This window comes from Ustilaginoidea virens, chromosome 4, assembly GCF_000687475.1.
Source record: "Ustilaginoidea virens chromosome 4, complete sequence".
Taxonomy (NCBI): domain Eukaryota; kingdom Fungi; phylum Ascomycota; class Sordariomycetes; order Hypocreales; family Clavicipitaceae; genus Ustilaginoidea; species Ustilaginoidea virens.
This window is the reverse complement of record NC_057319.1, coordinates 2,825,622-2,841,512: the sequence shown is the minus strand read 5'-3', so window position 1 is coordinate 2,841,512 and position 15,891 is coordinate 2,825,622. Positions and strand designations below refer to the sequence as shown.

The following is a 15,891-nucleotide window of genomic DNA, read 5'->3' as shown; positions in this document are numbered from 1 at the left end:
TCTTTGGACCTTTGTTTTCCAGGTGGGGGGGGGGGTATCACACGTCACATATGTGACAGCACGTGACAGTGGAGGATTAGTCATGCGTATGATATATAGCTTTTGCTTCTAGACAGACCAGACCGTAGCTTAGAGGAACCAAGCCTTTTACATTTCACCTATCGACCGTGATCGTGACAGGGGGGGGGGTCGTGCAACTTGTCTTATCGGGACTTGCGCCCCGCAGTGAGGTGGGGTGGGGTGGAGTGGTGTGGCTGGTGCCTGATGTGGCTTTTTTACCGTTTCTTTCCCCTTGTGGCGATGAGAGGCGGTTGTGAGGGGCAATGAGGCTCCGTCTTGCACCTGGTCGGAAGAATGCAAATTCCATGCCCATCATCAACAACCAAGGGTTCGTTCGGGCTTGATGATGCTCGCTCGCCCATGACACGCTGACAACAACATGACACGCTGACAACAACACGCCCGCTGCGCCGACCATGGCCCCCGAACCCGACACGCTCAGCCACGTCGCACGAGACCTGCTGTCCCGGATCAACCTCGACCTGCTCGAGTGCGTCCCCCTCCAGAAACTCTGGGCAGGCTACGGCTACGTCTGCGCCGTCAAAGCTCGCAGCAGCAACAGCAGCACCGTGACCAGCCTCCGCGGCGGCCATGACGGCCATGACGGCCATGACGGCCATGACGGCCATGACGGCCATGAATCCCTCATTCTCAAAATCATAACCCCCCCGCCCGGCCGCCGCGACGAGGGACACCTCCGAAAAGTCCTCAGCTACCACGTCGAGCAATACTTTTACCAGACGGTCGCCCCCACGCTCGGGGGGCTCCCGCTGCCCGCCTGCGTGGCCGCGACTTGCCAGACGGACCCGGCGGGCCATGCCGCCATGATGGCCATGCTGCTCACGGACCTGCGCCCGCGGTACCCCGTCGCGGCGGGAGGCAAGAGAGCCGTTTTGGCCCCGCGCCAGGTCCGCTCCGCCCTGCGCTGGCTCGCCCGCTTCCACAGCAGCTACTGGGCGCCGGACAAGCCGAAGCTCGACCTGGTCCTGCCCCCGCTGGAAGAGTACGCAAAGGCGGCCCCGAGCACCAGCGGTTTGTGGCTCAACGGCGGGTACGCGTATCTCGCTACTCGGCGGGCAGAGTACGCCGCCCTCGCGCGGGACGCTGCCTCGGAGTGGTCCCCCTGCCTGTGCGAGCCCGTGGTCGGCGCGGCCTCCGTCGCGGAGCTGGCGGCGCGGGTCCTGGCCCCCACGGGGCGGCGGTCCGTCGAGACCTACCTCCACGGGGACGTCAAGTCGGAAAACCTCTTCTCCAACGAGACGGGCGACCAAGTCGCCTTTTGCGACTTTCAGTACGTGGGCCTCGGGCTGGGCGTGTGCGACCTGGCCAAGCTGCTTACCTGCTCCGTCCCGGCCGACATGCTCCACGGCGACGACCTACCCCGTCGGTTGGCCATGACGGAGGGGGAGAGGAGTCTGCTGCTCGAGTACCGCGACGAGCTGCTCGCGGGGGCCGCGGCACCGGTCTACGGGTGGGCCGACTTCCAGAGACACTGGGAGACGGCCCTGGTGGACTGGTGCAGGTTCCAGGCCTCGTGGGGCTTCTGGGGAAACACGGAGTGGCTGGCGGCCCGAGCGCGGTACGTTTTGCGCGACGAGGGTTGGATAGAATGGCTGAAGCGGCAAAACGCCGATTACATAGAAGCACGGGAAACAGAAGAGACGGGCAATTAGAAGCGGTGGGGATCTTGAACTGCTGCAGAACAACGTCACATGGTGTGGTTGTTGGTGTAGTTGTTGTTGTAGTTCAAGTGTTATTATTATGTAATAAAGATGCACGGCGTCAATAGTCAGCAGCACACTAAGCTACGCTATACGTACGACCTAGGTGCCTAAGTGGCATTAGGGGCAGCCGCTTGCTACAGCTGGTGGCACGACCGGGCCGGAATCGGCGACAACCGGATCGAATCGAATTGATGCAGATTGACCTCACCCGACGATATCCCCTGCAACAGAAGGCAGCGCCATTAATTGCGCGTTCCAGCCGCGGCTAATGGAGGGTCATTTCTCGATGACCCCTGCCAAGAGCGCCGTTTGGCCCTTCCCTCCATCGGCTTGTGCCGAGGCCTTGCCTTGCCGTGCCGTGCCGTAGAAGCATCTCTCGTTCCCGACCAGACCAGACCCTTGCCAAGTCCGTCGCACCCGGTGATTTCAAATCAACTCGAGCGCGACTTCTTCTTCCACGAGCTTCCAATTAGTCAGCAGCGGTAAATGCCACCCCCTCCCAACGGCTGGGTAAGCAGGGTAAGCAGGGTGATGACGTCCCCAAGGCGGGGGAGGGCGAAAAGAGCTGCTCTATTATTACATACAGTCCTCCGTATGAGGGGCAAGCTAGCGGGAAGGAGCAGGAGGCTTGTTCACGTCTGGTCCTTTGCGGCAAGTGCATTTCGCGGCAGGAGCAACGTGGCAGCTGGGCAATAGAGGCGTCATCGAGGTAGGTGCCTGCCTACCTTAGGTGCCTGCCTACCTTAGGTACCTCTCCTAGACAGACTGCAGTCTGGACCCTTGGTATATATAAAGGCCCTTCTTCGCCCAGACAGCTGGTCGATATCAATCACAACGACCTCCGTCATCAAATCTCAATTTAAAAAGACGAGCCATTTTCTGTCCGGACCAGTCGCCGCCCACCTCTCCACCATGTCGACTTACACCTTCTACGACGCCTCGATTCCCATTATCCGCGAAGCCGTGGAGAGTCTCGAGGCTATCCTCAAAAAGGGCGAGCAAGCTCCCAATGCTGCCAGCTTCCCCGAGGCCCGCATCTACGAGGACATGCTTCCTCTCTCCTTCCAGGTACACTTTTCCACCGACCTCGCTCTCAAGTTCATCGCCCGTGCCAGCGGCACCGAGCCCCTCTCCACAGAGAACAACTTCAAGACGTTTGCCGACTTCTACAAGCGCATCGACCAGACCAAAGAGGCTCTCGCCAACGCCGACAAGGACCTCATCAACAAACGAGTGGACGAGACCATCACGATTGGCCTCGGCCCCAAAAATGGCTCGCTGCTCGTCCGCAACTACCTGAGCGGCTATGTGTTGCCCAACATCTTCTTCCACATCACCACTGCCTACAACATCATGCGCAAGGAAGGTGTTCCTCTAGGCAAGATGGATTTTATTACTCCTTTCCTGACCAAGCACCTAACCATGGTCTAACTTGCCGAGCGCTGTGGTGGAACAATGAGGATGGCAAAGGTGCAAAACTCGATAGATAGTAAAGACACGTATACCATGGCCTCGTCCTACCTTTCGTTTGCTGCTGCTACCACTCCTTTGATGACCCAAGGTCACACCTACAGTAGCCAATGGTTGTTGAGCCAGCCCTACTGTAGTGGAGTGGCCGAGCCCTCAACAAATTGATGTATTATGAGCTGTTTTCCACTGCATTGGTGGTGTTTGAGAGACGAGCCGGAACGTTAACCCAGCATGCAATTACCGGTTGCGACCACTACCAGTGATGACTATAACGCCCTTTCTTTTCAAAAGTACAAGTGATAGGAGTCAAAGGCTTTTCAGTAAGCATGCTCCGTTGTCTGACCATTGTACTTACCATTCTGCACTCTGATCGTCATGGTCAGATCAGGCAAACCGGGGCATTCTCTTCCACTCAACCAATTGATCAATTGCGGTCTCCTTGACAGGAACGAGTCTTTAATGCGTCCGATGAATCATCGGGCATAACATGCGCTGATTCTTCCGTCAAGCAAACCGGTACCGATCTCGAGCCGTGTATTTAAAGTAACAGTGACGCGTCACGTAGGTGTCGCACCATGGACAAAAGTTCGTCATTCGACCCGCGCCGGCGCTATGCAAAGGAAATTCCAAGACCTACTATCCCAGCAACTTTCTGCCGATATCACTCGCTCTGTCCCTCCGTTCCTGCTCTGATGCCATCGACTACCGCCGCCCAATGACCGCTGGCCCGAAGCTTGCTGACGTCGTCAAATCGATCGCATGCAATCTTGCGCATCAGCAAGGTGTCTCTTGCCCTTTTTAGATTCCTGCCATCGCCAACAGTGAGATATTCCTCGATCCAAGCCTCTTCCGCAGCATCAAACGGCATAAAGATCAACTCGCTCGTGCGGTTCGGCAGATCCTCACCCCGCCCAAGGTCGAGGACGCAGGACACCCATCGACGGAACAACTGCTCGCGGGTATGTTGCGGGTGCGTTCGGGAGTAGAGCAACGCCTCCGTGACGTTGGTGCGAGTCATGGCTTCAAAAAGAAGACCCAGAGCAACAGATGACTTCAGGATCGGTTGGACGGAGTAAAAGTACGAGAGCGCGAGACTAAAGTCGCCGTGAGACGCGTGCTTGACGAGGGTGACAATGATGTCATCCGCGAAATCGGGGTCCAGGGATGGATGGGCAATGTACTCGACGGCTTTCTGCAGGCAGGTTTTCAGGCGGTTAGCGACTGGCCAGTTTTTTTTTTTTTTTTTTTTTCCCGCGAGCAGGAGTTGTAGCCGCCGCATGCTAACCGGATACTCTTGCTTGTCCATGTACCACAAGCCTTTCATGAATAGCTGGTAGTTGTTGGGCATGCCTGACAAGAGTGCAAAATTTTCCGACACAAAATCATGTCTGTGAAGATCATCAAAGTCGAGGAGAAGGTAGTATAGGAGGGAGAACTTGTGGTGCATGGACATTCCCGTCTCGCAGATCTGTTGGTGAAGCTGCCGCAACGAGTTTTCCGTCTTGGGAGGATACGCTTTTGCTGTTTGAGCACGAGGTCCGGTTAGACGATGAAGCTGGCCGTGTTGTACCGGGCAGGCTACACTGACCTTTCCCAATGCCCAAAGCGTTCATCACTCGATCAATGAACAAAACACCATCGGCCTGTTTGCGACGACTTTCGATCTCTTGTTGCATCTTGCGGTCATAGGGAAATGGGACACTTGGGGGGAATACATCGTGAAAATTCGAGTAGTTGAACATGATGGCTAGCGAAGAGCCTGTCCAGCGACGGCGCTTGATCCTTTACAACGAGGGAGAACTTGACGGTCATGAAGGAAGTGCGGAAGCCATTCAGAGGAAGCTGTCATGAGGCGCTGAGGCTGAGACGTGTGGCTGAGAGCTTGGAACCTACGTGCTCGACGAAGTACGTGCCCTAGGTACGTACCTTCCAGGTGGCGGGCGGGTGGGGCTACGATTCGGGGCTGTTTACTACGCCCTTTTCGGACATTTCCAAACAACAAACTAGGCCGGACGGTGTCGCGGGGCAATCAATACCAACGCACGCTCCGTCATGCAACCGCTCTTCAACGACGACAGAAGACGTCTTGAGAGCTGCGAGCTGCGCAAGCGACGTTGCTTGTAGTCGGGTTGGCAGTGGCGCTGACTATCCCCGTAGGCTCGACAAGGAGCCGACAGCCTCGAACCTCTGATTCACGCGCCTCTTCCTTCACCAATATCCGACGAAACAGCCACTCAACAAAACCGGCCCCCGACTACCAAGCTATCAAGCAGCCATAGCACTCAAAATGCCAGCCGCGGCTCCATCACGGCCGACCAGACGCGCCGTAAACAGGCGGCCGGCCGTTATCGATTCCGACGACGAAGATGAGGTCGGCAACACCACCAAGACACGGTATGACGACGAGGCCGAATACACTCCTGAAGCCTCGCGAACAAGCGCAAGACAGACGCGCAGTGGGCGACTCTCGGCTCCGCCACCCTCCGCTCCCGCACCAGCTGCTGCCCGACGCTCGCGCACCAAGAAGATCTCCAACGTGGCAGCAGGTGAGCCAGATGATGAACTGGATAGGGAGCTGCAACAATGTCAGGCTCTTGATGCCGACAAGACGATGCAGCAGCACGATGCGCAGACGCCCCCAAAGAAGGCTCTGTCGAGAGGGCAGAGGAGCACGGCTTCTTCTCGACCCTCGATAACCCCCGCCGAGGACTTGGCGCCTCCAGCGCCGAAGCAGCCCGAGTCTCCTGAAGCGGTGCAGCAGCTGCACAGCGTTCCCCTGGCCGATATCACCGCTCCCAGCGTGAATGCGACTCACAACGCAAACGAGGCGCAAGCCACCGTCAAGCCCATAAGACCTTTCGATACAATCATGGAAAGGCCCTCGGACATTGTGCTCAAGTCTCGCACCATGACGGCGATGCCCTTTGTGCAGGAAGCCGCACCAAAGTCTCGAATCGTCCTGACGCACTTGATTTTGAACAATTTCAAGAGCTACGCCGGTCGTCAGGAGGTTGGTCCTTTCCACGCCTCGTTCTCGTCAGTTGTTGGCCCCAACGGCTCCGGCAAATCCAACGTCATTGATTCTCTGCTCTTCGTCTTTGGCTTCAGAGCCAGCAAGATGCGTCAGAGCAAGATCTCTGCTCTCATCCACAACTCTGCCCAGCACCCAAATCTAGAATCCTGCGAGGTTGAGGTCCACTTCCAAGAGGTTATCGACAAGGCAGACGGCCACGACGTCATTCCCGACTCGACGTTGATCATCTCGAGAAAAGCATTCCGCAACAATACGAGCAAATACTACGTCAACGGCAAGGCGTCCGACTTCACAACTGTCACCACATTGCTCAAGAGCCAAGGGGTTGATCTGGACCACAAACGATTCCTAATCTTGCAGGGAGAAGTCGAGTCTATCGCTCAGATGAAACCCAAGGCGCCCAATGAGCACGAAGACGGCCTCCTCGAATACCTCGAAGACATTATCGGAACATCCAAATACAAGGCCCCAATCGAAGAGTCTGCGACTGAAGTCGAGACGCTGAACGATGTCTGCATGGAAAAGAGCGGCCGTGTTCAGCACGTTGAAAGAGAAAAGCAGAGCCTTGAAGACAAAAAGGACAAGGCGCTCGCTTTTGTTCGCTATGAGAATGAGCTGGTCATGAAGCAATCCGCTCTGTACCAGCTGTTTCTTCACGAATGCAGGGGCAATATTGCCGTCACAGAGGAAGCCATCAGCCAGATGCAGGCGCAGCTGGATGAAGAGCTCGAGAAGCATCAGGGCAGCGAGCAATTTATCAAGGATCTGGAGAAGCAATACGCCAAGGGCAGTAAGGATGTAGAAGCACACGAGAAACACGCCCAGGGACTAGTAAAGGACCTCGCCAAGTTTGAACAAGAGCGTGTCAAGTTTGACGAAAAGCGCAAGTTTCTCATAGACAAGAAAAAGAAACTCCAGAGAACGATAGACAACGCTCAACATGCGACGAATGACGCTATAGAGACTATCGAGGAGAGCAACCGAGACATTGAGGCGCGCACGCAAGAGGCCGTGGACTTGGAGAAGCAGGTCACGGCCGAGGAGGCTGAGCTTGCCAAAATCCGAGACAGCCTGAAAGGCAAGACGCAAGCCTTCTCCGACAAGATTGCAGCCAAGCAAAAATCGCTCGAGCCATGGGTGGAAAAGATCAACCAGAAACAGTCTGCCATCGCTGTTGCAGAAAGCGAGATGACCATACTCAAGGAAAAGGCGAATGCTGGCGCCGTCGCTATCCAAGAGCTAGAGAGCAAGGCTGTCACCATTGAAGGAGACAAAGACGCCAAGATGAAGGAGCTCAAGGCATGTGAAGCCGAGAGGAAGAAGCTCGAGGAGGAGGCAGAGAAGATGTCCTCCGAACTAGCGATACTCGCTGAGCAGGAGCCCAAGATGCGGGCCAAAATCTCCAACACGCGGCAGAAAGCCGACGAAGCCCGTTCCAACCTGGCGAGCACGCAATCCCGAGGCAACGTCTTGACGGCGCTGATGCGGATGAAGGAGTCTGGCCGCATCGACGGCTTTCATGGACGTTTGGGGAATCTCGGAACCATTGATCAAAAGTACGACGTGGCCGTGTCGACGGCTTGTTCCGCTCTGGACAACTTCGTCACTGAGACGGTCGAGTCGGGTCAGCAATGCATCGAGTACCTCAGGAAAAATAGCCTGGGCCGCGGCAATTTCATCTGCCTGGATAAGTTGAGGCCACGAGACCTGTCTCCCATGCAGACACCAGAGAATGCACCGCGACTCTTCGACCTCGTCAAGTCCAACGACAAGTTCAGGCCCGCGTTCTACCATGCCATGCAGGATACGCTGGTTGCCAAAGACCTTGCGCAGGCTAACCGTATCGCTTACGGTGCCAAGCGATGGCGGGTTGTGACGCTGGCTGGCGAGCTTATTGACAAGTCGGGCACAATGTCGGGTGGCGGCTCGACGGTCAGGAAGGGCCTCATGTCTTCAAGGGTTGTTGACGACGTCACCAAGGAGCACGTGGCAAAACTGGAGGAGGACCGCGACGCTTGGGAAGCAAAGTTTCAGGAATTCCAGGACTATCAGCGCGAATGCGAGGGCAAGCTGAAAGACGTCAAGGAGAAGATTCCCCAGGTCGAAACCAAGATGCAAAAGATCCGTCTCGATATCGAGAGCGCTACTCGCACCCTATCGGATGTCAAGAAGCGGATGAAGGAAGTCAATCAGGAACATCAGCCGTCCGCATCTGACTCGACGCGTGTTTCGGCCCTGCAGAAGGAAACTGGCAAGCTCAATGCCGAGATTGAGCAGCTGCGCAGTGAAACCGCCAGCGTCGAGGAAGAAATCAAGGCGCTGCAGGATAAGATCATGGAGGCTGGTGGAGAGAAGCTGCGGAGCCAGCGAGCCAAGGTCGACGACCTCAAAGAGAGAATCAACACCAATAACGAGGAAATGTCGAATGCTGAAGTCCGCAGAGTCAAGGCCGAGAAGCAAAGCGTGAAGCTCGGCAAGGACATTGCCAAAGCTAGCGCGGACCTTGAGGCCGCTACGCAAGACCTTGAGAAGCTTGAAGACGACATTAACAACCAGGGCGAAAGGGCAGCGGAGCTTCGAGCTCAGGCAAAGGAGGCGGAGGCGGAAGTGGGATCCAGAAGAGAGGAGCTTGGAGCGTTTAAGAAGGAGCTCGATGCTAAGACGGCGGAGCTGAACAAGAGCCGAGCCGTGGAGATCGAGATGCGAAACAAGCTGGAAGAAAACCACAAGACCTTGGTTGAAAACGAGAAGCGATACCGGTACTGGGACGAAAAACTCTCCAAGCTCGTCTTGCAAAACATTGAAGACCTGATTGGCGTTTCCGGCTCTGCTGGGCAACCTGCGAAGACGATGAGAGCGAAGCCTGACCAGGGGCACGATGCCGAGTCGGACAATGACGGCAGTCAAGACGCGGAAATGGCCGAGCCGGACGCGGAAGCAGAAGATGTCAGCATGACCGAGGCCGCGGGGGAGCGCTCAAACGACCCTCTGTATGAGCTACCGCAACACACTCCCGACGAGCTCGCTGGTATGAGCAAGGAAACTCTCAAGGGCGAAATCGCCGCGTTGGAAGAGAAGACGGAAAACGTCAGTGTCGACCTCGGCGTCCTTGCAGAGTACCGCCGCAGAGTGGAGGAGCACGCGGCCCGTTCATCAGACTTGCAGGCAGCAATCAACCAACGCGACGCAGCCAAGAGGCGATGCGATGAACTCCGCAGACTACGACTAGAAGGCTTCATGCAGGGGTTCAGCGCCATCTCCCTTCGTCTCAAGGAGATGTACCAGATGATCACGATGGGCGGCAACGCCGAGCTGGAACTCGTCGACAGCCTGGATCCGTTCAGCGAGGGCATCTTGTTCAGCGTGATGCCGCCCAAGAAGAGCTGGAAGAACATTGGGAACCTTTCGGGCGGCGAGAAAACGCTGAGCAGTCTGGCCCTGGTGTTTGCCTTGCATCATTACAAGCCAACGCCTCTCTACGTCATGGACGAGATTGATGCCGCCCTGGATTTCAGAAACGTAGGTTCAAGGTCTCATGATGCGGCTTCCCCCCCCCCCCCCCCCCCCCCCCCCCCCCTTCTGTCTGGCTTCGTACAAGACTGACACCCGCTCTTGACTTTAGGTCTCCATCGTTGCCAACTACATCAAGGAGCGCACCAAGAACGCCCAATTCATTGTCATTTCTCTGCGAAACAACATGTTTGAGCTCGCGGCCCGCTTGGTGGGCATCTACAAGGTCAACCAGATGACCAAGAGCGTGACGATTGAGAATAGGGACTACATCAACAGGCCGAAGCCGCCGCCGGCATCGTCGCAACGGCCGCAAACGGGGACTGGCTTCACCACGACTCTGGCAATCAGATAGCTGAGTGCCGGAGAGGCGGATCTGGGGCAAGCGGTGCGGGATTCTTTGTACATAGTAGATGGATGGCGTGGGCACGGAAAGGAGTACTGGGCGGGGGGGAATGATGAAGGAAGACGACTGCGACCATTTTCAAGTACATTTTTTTCCAAAGGAAAGTGGGACTTGTGGCTTTATGTTTTTTACCTACAATTTTCTGTGCTGCAGCAGCTTCCATGTTTCATTCAACTCACATGTGCTGACTGAAGCAATGCCAGACGAGCTTGAAGACGTCAAAGTTTACCAGGCGGTGCTTCGGTGAAAGTCTCATTGAGGAGCAGCGGATGTGATGTCGTCAAGCACGACAATGCATTCACGTCGTCGAGAAATATGGTGCGATTTGAATTTGGAATCTCTTGACATTCTCAATCCGAGTTGCTTCATATAAAACCCCACTTTTATGTGAATGCAGACGTTAAATAATTGACCAGACTCCCCATCCCAAATCGTTTTTAAAAAAAAAAAAAAACCGTGAAAAAAAGAAAACCTGTTTAAGCCTTGGCGGCAGTAGGTGTGATCTTCTTTCCATCCTTGTTGTAGCGAACACGTGGAGGAGGAGCACGGTTGCGACGGCCGACACGAGATCGGACACTGTTGATTTTTCGTCAGTCATGAAATCATTTATACATACCAGAGAATTGAATTTTCCCCCTCGTGACAGAGGGAAAACGGGAGTGTATCCAATTGCATTATGTACGGCCCAAGGTTCATCTAAAGCGCATACGCCGAGGCGCAGTTGTCACACTCCCGGGGAAAGACAACGTACCGGACAATCTTGCCGTGGATAGCGCAAGAGACGCAGTACAGCAGCTTCAGGTACATCTTGGGCACGGTGTACTCGGCGTAGACGGAGGCGTCCGAAATATCACCTGGGGGGGGGGAGCACGGGGAAGTTAGCAGAGCGGGGTGGTTCGAGCGAGGCCCCCGAGTACCGATGCCCGCTGGCGTCGAACGCATCGCGCGGTCCGCGTCAAAGCGGGACATGGGAGGGAAGAAGAGAGGGCCCGGTGCGTGGGATACGTACGGATGGCGGCGGACTCGACCATGTTGCGGATGGTGAATCTCTTGATGGCCTTGTCCTTGGGCGTGCAGCGGGAGCAGTTGCTGCATCGGATGGGCTTGGTGTGGCCGCGGCCCTTCTTGTTGCGACCGCTGCGAGCATTGTCAGCAAGGGCGATGCGTGCAACGAGAAGAAGCATGCATGAAGCAGAAGACAGGATCTGCCGCCGGCTCAAAGGACGACGTACTTGTTCTTTCTCTTCTTGACCATTTTGGCGGTTGTCTGCTGCTGCCGAGTGGTTAATGGCCAAGCAATGGACAGGATTGTTCGACAAGAGTTGTTGCGGTGGTGATGCACCTACAGGAATTTGGTGGGTTGCTTGTCGACAGAGAGAAAATAAGTCGGCCAGGATTTGCCGGCGTTTGTTTCGCTTCCCACTCAGCAGGCAGCAGGGAAAGCCCCCACAACAAATCCCACGTCTTTCTGTGGTAGGAGAAAGGGCCGTTGCCCGCGGGAAAAACCCTAGATCATGTGACGGCGCCGGCCACCTCCCACGGGCCAAGTTGCCGCCAACTCCACCGAGCAGGCCAAAAAAAAAAAAAAAAGGGAAAAGCCGTCGCTCTTTTCACTTCATCGCAACATCTGAGCATTGCTTAGGACGGCAATAGGTCTATTGTCGAGGTACGTCTCAAGATGCTGCATTTCTTTATCCGCTTGGCCAGTGGATGTGCCAGCGGGTGCTTTCAGTGCGAATAGCAACGTTTGATTGAATGCATCTTTCTACGCCGTTATTCCCCCCCTTCCCTCCCGCGCGTTCTTGTCGTCATCTGGGACTGCTTGTGCTAGAGCTTGTCTGTCAGGGACAAACAAGTCCACGGTCTGGTATTCAGCCGGGCAGCCCCGCCTGGTGACGAGAACCGAAGGGTGCAGGGGAAAACCACGATTCTGTCTTTTTTTTTCCATCTCGCCTCGCACGTTCGGTAAATCTAACCCGACCAGCTAGGCAAGATGCAGATTTTCGTCAAGACCCTCACGGGGAAGACCATCACCCTCGAGGTGGAGTCTTCCGACACCATCGACAATGTCAAGTCCAAGATCCAGGACAAGGAGGGCATCCCCCCCGACCAGCAGCGACTCATCTTTGCTGGCAAGCAGCTCGAGGATGGCCGCACCCTGGCCGACTACAACATCCAGAAGGAGAGCACCCTGCACTTGGTGCTGCGCCTGCGCGGTGGCGGCAAGAAGCGCAAGAAGAAGGTCTACACCACCCCCAAGAAGATCAAGCACAAGCGCAAGAAGACCAAGCTGGCCGTCCTCAAGTACTACAAGGTCGACAAGGATGGAAACATTGAGCGCCTCCGCCGCGAGTGCCCTGCTGACACCGTAAGTTTGCCCGGGGCGGGGGGACGAAGTTCCAGAGACTTGCTTTGCCTCGGGCGACTGATGCTGACCCTTTGCTTTTGCAGTGCGGTGCCGGTGTCTTCATGGCCTCCATGCCCGACCGTCAGTACTGTGGCCGATGCCACCTGACCTACGTTTTCGACAAGCAATAAACGCACAAGGTGGATTTCGGCTTTGGGACGAGCGGGCAATGGACGGGTGGCATGGTAATGCGACCCAATATAACAGGCGTTGATGTAGCATAGAGCACATCCGGGCTTTTGATATGAATGCTTGACCGAATTAAATCATGATCCAACACTGGGCGGGTTTTGCCTGTCTTGTCTCTTCTGTGACTGTGACCTGCGCCCTGCGCCCTGCGCCCTGCGCCCTGCGCCCTGTGCCGTGGTTCAACTCTTCTCCTTCCCAAGCATGACGCCCGGCGTGGATTCCCAGCAAAGCATCGTTATTCGTGACTGTCTACTTCTGATGCCATCCCCAAAGCTGCCTCATGCTGTGATGCTTGCGCTAGTGGGAAAACGCCTTTCCTGGCTGTCCATGCTCCTGATTGGCAAACCATCGTAAAATAGCGCGAAAACATGGGGAGTCTGGGTATCCGGGGAGAAGCCCCTCCAGCGGTGTTGAAAAACTACAGGAGCCAGCATTCCTGATCATAGTGTTCGACCATGCCGCCTTCTGGAGGCAACATTCTGCGCCGTCGGATTTACAATAGCCCCGCCTGCTCCTTCCGTAACTTGGTTGTCATTGCGTTTGGTGAGGAACCACCAGCTACGGAGTATCTTGTCCGTACTCCAGGTCGAACTGTGCAGACACGGACATCGTGCCAGTCTGCCTGTCACGAGATATAGACATCACCAAGTCAAAATTCACTTGCAATGGATATAAATGCCACGTCGTCCAACTAGCTTGCGTGCAACTCCTACAGCTCTGTCGGATTGAACAGAGACTTCCGAGATATATACGCCCAGACAAAACCTACACCAAGATCAGGTCAAAAAATACAAGCCGTATGCCCTGAAACGCCGCAACCTAATTCCCGAAAAATGGACAAAAACCAAACAGAAGCAACATAAAAAGAGAAAAGACAAAAAAAAAGGAAAAAAGCTCCCCTCGAACGAAAATCTGCAAGCCGCCTGCCTGCGAGTGGTACCGGCGACATCGCCTCACGTCTTCGATTTGCGGCGTCTTTTTTTTTCTTCTTGTCCGTACTATGCGTGAGTAAAAGATATCTAGGAGGTATATGAGTGTGAGAGAGAGAGAGCAAGAGAGAGAGAGAAATCACGTTCTGGTGACGCAAGCATCTCTATTCCTCATCAGCAGCCTTGGACTTTCTCTTCTTCTTTTTCTTCTTTTTTTCGTCGTCATTGGCGGGAGCGGCTTCCTCCTCGTCGCGCTTGCGCTTGTTTTCCTTCTTGTCCTTCTTTTCTTTCTTGTGCTTCTTCTCCTTCTTTGCCGAAGCAGGCTCAGGCGCATCGGCCATTTCGTCGTCACGGCCCTTATCGGCGGCGTTGCCGAGAACCGCCATGACAGATTTCTGAGCAAGAATCGAAATCAGCACCTGCATCGTCGGAAGAGGCCTTCATACCAGCTTCAGCTTTTACATACCATGACATCTATGTTCTTGGCCGGCTTTTTGCCCGTGGCGAAAAATTCCAGACGATCCTCAACCTGTTGCTTCAAAGCCTCGCCGAATCGAGTCGAGGGCTCCTCTGAAAAGTTGTCGATTCTGCTGGCCATGCTGCACTTGTTGGCAAGGTACCTTGAGATACGACCCTTGTTGCGTGTGGCAGCCCTTCCGATAAAGCTGCTGTGGTATATCAAACCATACTTTGGAGTATTGCTTTTGCTCTTGAGAGCACGGAAAAGGGCCTTTTCGGCGCCAAGGATCTGAAGAGTTGAGGCAGGATATTTGGAGAGAGTTGTGAGCGAGCCGGCATGGGAAATCAGGCGAGCCGCAACGGGGGTACCGATCAAGGTCTGCAGGTTAGGAGCAACATGGCCCAACTTCTTTTCCAGATAGGCAGCGGTCGTCTTGCGATTTTCGGCTTGCTTAACAACCGCCTCGGCAAACCCGGAGATGATTTCAAGGTCGGCAGCCGCAATATCCAGACCCATGGAAACCTTGGCGGCGTCAATGATAGCCTGCGCCTTTTCACCGTCCTCACCAAGCAAAGCAGCAAGATCGTGCAACTTGTCATCAGACAGGGTCTTCTTGTCCCCAATGGCGAGAACGAGCTTGGCATATGTCAGATTGTCCGAGACAATCTTGATGAGCTCGGGGAAGTGCCAGCCATACCACTCCCGGACTCGCATGAAGAACTGGTTCACGCCCTTGTCCTGGAAGTCGATGGTGGCACTTGCCTGGATGATGTGGTTGTCGTTCTTGGTGACGCTGAACTTGACCTTGGCACGGGAGTAGGCGTGACCCATGCCAAGACCTGCCTTCTCGATGTCGCCGTGTTTCAGGTCCTTGAGGAGTTTGTCGGCGTGGAGACGGAGACCACGAATGACGTCGCCGACGACATCAGAGGTATCGGCGGTCTCGCACGACAATCCTGGGAATTCGGCCTTGATGGCACCGGCAAGATTTTTCTCCGAAACTCCCAAAACGACCTTGGTCTTCTTGCCGCTCTTGGGAAGATTGAGTTCGAGAACGGATTTGAGGTATTCGGAAACGATGCCTTCGGAAACGAGGTTGATATTCTCGAGAGCTTCAACATGGCCGCTGCGGCGGAAAAATCAAACAAACGGGAAAAAAAAAAAGTCAGTGTCTAGGGCCCAACGGGACAAAGAGCCGTATTTCTCCTGATCCTACCGGAAGGGGCTGAAGTTGATCAGCTTGACCATTTTGCCAAACTTGGCAAGGTCCTGGGCAGCAGCCTGGGTTTCCTTCAATTTCAATCCGACCGCATCGGACTGATGGACCACCTGGAAGAGGGCATAGCCCACGGGGGATTCGTAGAGGGCGTAATCAATGTGCGACATGGCGGGAAATGTGTCCTTCAGACGTGGGATGTTGGTCCGAGGTTCGTCGCGGTGGCCCTCGATTGCAGGCTCTCTTCTAGACACAAGCGTTCACTGCATTCCTTATTTTTTTTTTCTCTTTCCTGGTGGAAATTTTCTCGCCACCAAGTTCGTGCACGGACCATGTTCAACTTGTAGGGCGCTTTTGGTTTGTGTGGTGGCGTCACGTGGTGATAGAGGTTTCGCTCATCAGTGGAGTTATATGATTTAGATAAGGGACATGCACGGTGACTAAGGTGGTTACCAGGAACCCGTCCGTTGGGCGTGGCCATGGTAG

General features: G+C 55.1%; 7 protein-coding genes across 7 annotated transcripts; 4 read left to right on the top strand and 3 right to left on the bottom strand.

Moving 5' to 3' along the window:
* Positions 1-476: 476 nt before the first annotated feature.
* Positions 477-1,733, top strand: UV8b_05219 (uncharacterized protein; the record flags this gene model as incomplete). The annotated part of the gene is made up of 1 exon (XM_043142717.1): positions 477-1,733. The coding sequence occupies one exon, from the start codon at positions 477-479 to the stop codon at positions 1,731-1,733; it is 1,257 nt and encodes a 418-aa protein (XP_042998651.1).
* A 963-nt stretch (positions 1,734-2,696) lies between these two features.
* Positions 2,697-3,215, top strand: UV8b_05218 (uncharacterized protein; the record flags this gene model as incomplete). The annotated part of the gene is made up of 1 exon (XM_043142716.1): positions 2,697-3,215. One exon carries the CDS (start codon positions 2,697-2,699, stop codon positions 3,213-3,215), a length of 519 nt encoding a protein of 172 aa, XP_042998650.1.
* A 700-nt stretch (positions 3,216-3,915) lies between these two features.
* Positions 3,916-4,996, bottom strand: UV8b_05217 (uncharacterized protein; the record flags this gene model as incomplete). The annotated part of the gene is made up of 3 exons (XM_043142715.1): positions 3,916-4,446; positions 4,540-4,775; positions 4,843-4,996. 3 exons carry the CDS (start codon positions 4,994-4,996, stop codon positions 3,916-3,918), a joined length of 921 nt encoding a protein of 306 aa, XP_042998649.1.
* A 545-nt stretch (positions 4,997-5,541) lies between these two features.
* UV8b_05216 (uncharacterized protein) lies at positions 5,542-10,153 on the top strand (the record flags this gene model as incomplete). Its single annotated transcript, XM_043142714.1, has 2 exons — positions 5,542-9,807; positions 9,911-10,153. The coding sequence occupies 2 exons, from the start codon at positions 5,542-5,544 to the stop codon at positions 10,151-10,153; spliced, it is 4,509 nt and encodes a 1,502-aa protein (XP_042998648.1).
* Positions 10,154-10,680: 527 nt separating this feature from the next.
* Positions 10,681-11,459, bottom strand: UV8b_05215 (uncharacterized protein; the record flags this gene model as incomplete). The annotated part of the gene is made up of 4 exons (XM_043142713.1): positions 10,681-10,780; positions 10,956-11,058; positions 11,214-11,341; positions 11,437-11,459. 4 exons carry the CDS (start codon positions 11,457-11,459, stop codon positions 10,681-10,683), a joined length of 354 nt encoding a protein of 117 aa, XP_042998647.1.
* Positions 11,460-12,197: 738 nt separating this feature from the next.
* UV8b_05214 (uncharacterized protein) lies at positions 12,198-12,742 on the top strand (the record flags this gene model as incomplete). Its single annotated transcript, XM_043142712.1, has 2 exons — positions 12,198-12,572; positions 12,656-12,742. The coding sequence occupies 2 exons, from the start codon at positions 12,198-12,200 to the stop codon at positions 12,740-12,742; spliced, it is 462 nt and encodes a 153-aa protein (XP_042998646.1).
* Positions 12,743-13,893: 1,151 nt separating this feature from the next.
* UV8b_05213 (uncharacterized protein) lies at positions 13,894-15,575 on the bottom strand (the record flags this gene model as incomplete). Its single annotated transcript, XM_043142711.1, has 3 exons — positions 13,894-14,124; positions 14,196-15,315; positions 15,406-15,575. 3 exons carry the CDS (start codon positions 15,573-15,575, stop codon positions 13,894-13,896), a joined length of 1,521 nt encoding a protein of 506 aa, XP_042998645.1.
* Positions 15,576-15,891: the final 316 nt, after the last annotated feature.